Source organism: Nesoenas mayeri (assembly GCF_963082525.1).
Source record: "Nesoenas mayeri genome assembly, chromosome: 31".
In the NCBI taxonomy this organism is placed as follows: domain Eukaryota; kingdom Metazoa; phylum Chordata; class Aves; order Columbiformes; family Columbidae; genus Nesoenas; species Nesoenas mayeri.
Window position 1 is genome coordinate 1,159,439 of NC_137567.1, and position 1,054 is coordinate 1,160,492.

Here is a 1,054-nt window from a genome sequence, read left to right on the forward strand (position 1 = left end):
GAGGACCTGCTGGACCAGGCGCCGCTGCTGCGCGAGGACTCGCGGCTGGGCTGCCAGCTCCGGCTCAGCCCCGCGCTGGAGGGCGCGCGCATCGCGCTGCCCCGCCTCTCCCGCAACTTCTACGTGGACGGGCACGTGCCCAAGCCGCACTGACCCCCCCGAACCGCAGAGACCCCCCCGGGACACAGCGACCCCCCCCCGGAACCCCAGAGACCCCCCGGAAACACAGAGACCCCCCCCCGGAACCGCAGAGACCCCCCGGAACCCCAGTGACCCCCCGGGACACAGCGACCCCCTCGGAACCCCAGTGACCCCCCCGGAACCCCAGTGACCCCCTCGGAACCCCAGTGACCCCCCCGGAACCCAGGAACCCTCCGAACTGCAGCGACCCCACCCAGGACACATTGACCTCCCCGAACCCCAGTGACCCCCCCCCGGGACACAGCGACCCCCCCCGAACAGGGCGACCCACCCTGGAACCACAGTGACCCCCTCGAACCCCAGTGACCCCTCCCGGACAGGGAGACTCCCCCGGAACCCCAGTGACCCCCCCTGGAACCGCAGCGACCCCCCCGGGACACAGCGACCCCCCGGAACCCCAGTGACCCCCCCGGAAACACAGTGACCCCCCCGAACCCACTGACCCCCCCGGGACACAGTGACCCCCCCCTGGAACCACAGTGACCCCCCCGGAACCCAGTGACCCCCCCCGGAACCACAGCGACCCCCCTCGAACCCCAGTGACCCCCCCCCGACGGGGAGACCCCCCCCGGAACGGCAGCGACCCCCCCGAACCGCAGTGACCCTCCCCCCCGAACCCCAGTGACCCCCCCGAACAGGGCGACCCCCCTCGGAACCACAGTGACCCCCCCGGGACACAGCGACCCCCCCAAACCCCAGTGACCCCCCGGAACCCAGTGACCCCCCCCGGACAGGGAGACCCCCCCAGAACCGCAGTGACCCCCCCCAGAACCGCAGTGACCCCCCCTGGAACCGCAATGACCCCCCCGAACCCCAGTGACTCCCCTGGAACCACAGCGACCCCCCCGAACCC

The 1,054-nt window shown here is 73.1% G+C and overlaps 1 protein-coding gene across 1 annotated transcript in view; it reads left to right on the plus strand.

Moving 5' to 3' along the window:
• The window catches only part of TYK2 (tyrosine kinase 2), a gene marked incomplete at its 3' end in the record, with an annotated part of 13,955 nt that extends 13,802 nt beyond the window's left edge, over positions 1-153 (plus strand). Inside the window, 1 exon segment of the mRNA XM_080361335.1 lies at positions 4-153. Within this exon segment, the coding sequence (XP_080217461.1) occupies positions 4-153 (150 nt within the window).
• Between the last annotated feature and the right edge of the window lie 901 nt (positions 154-1,054).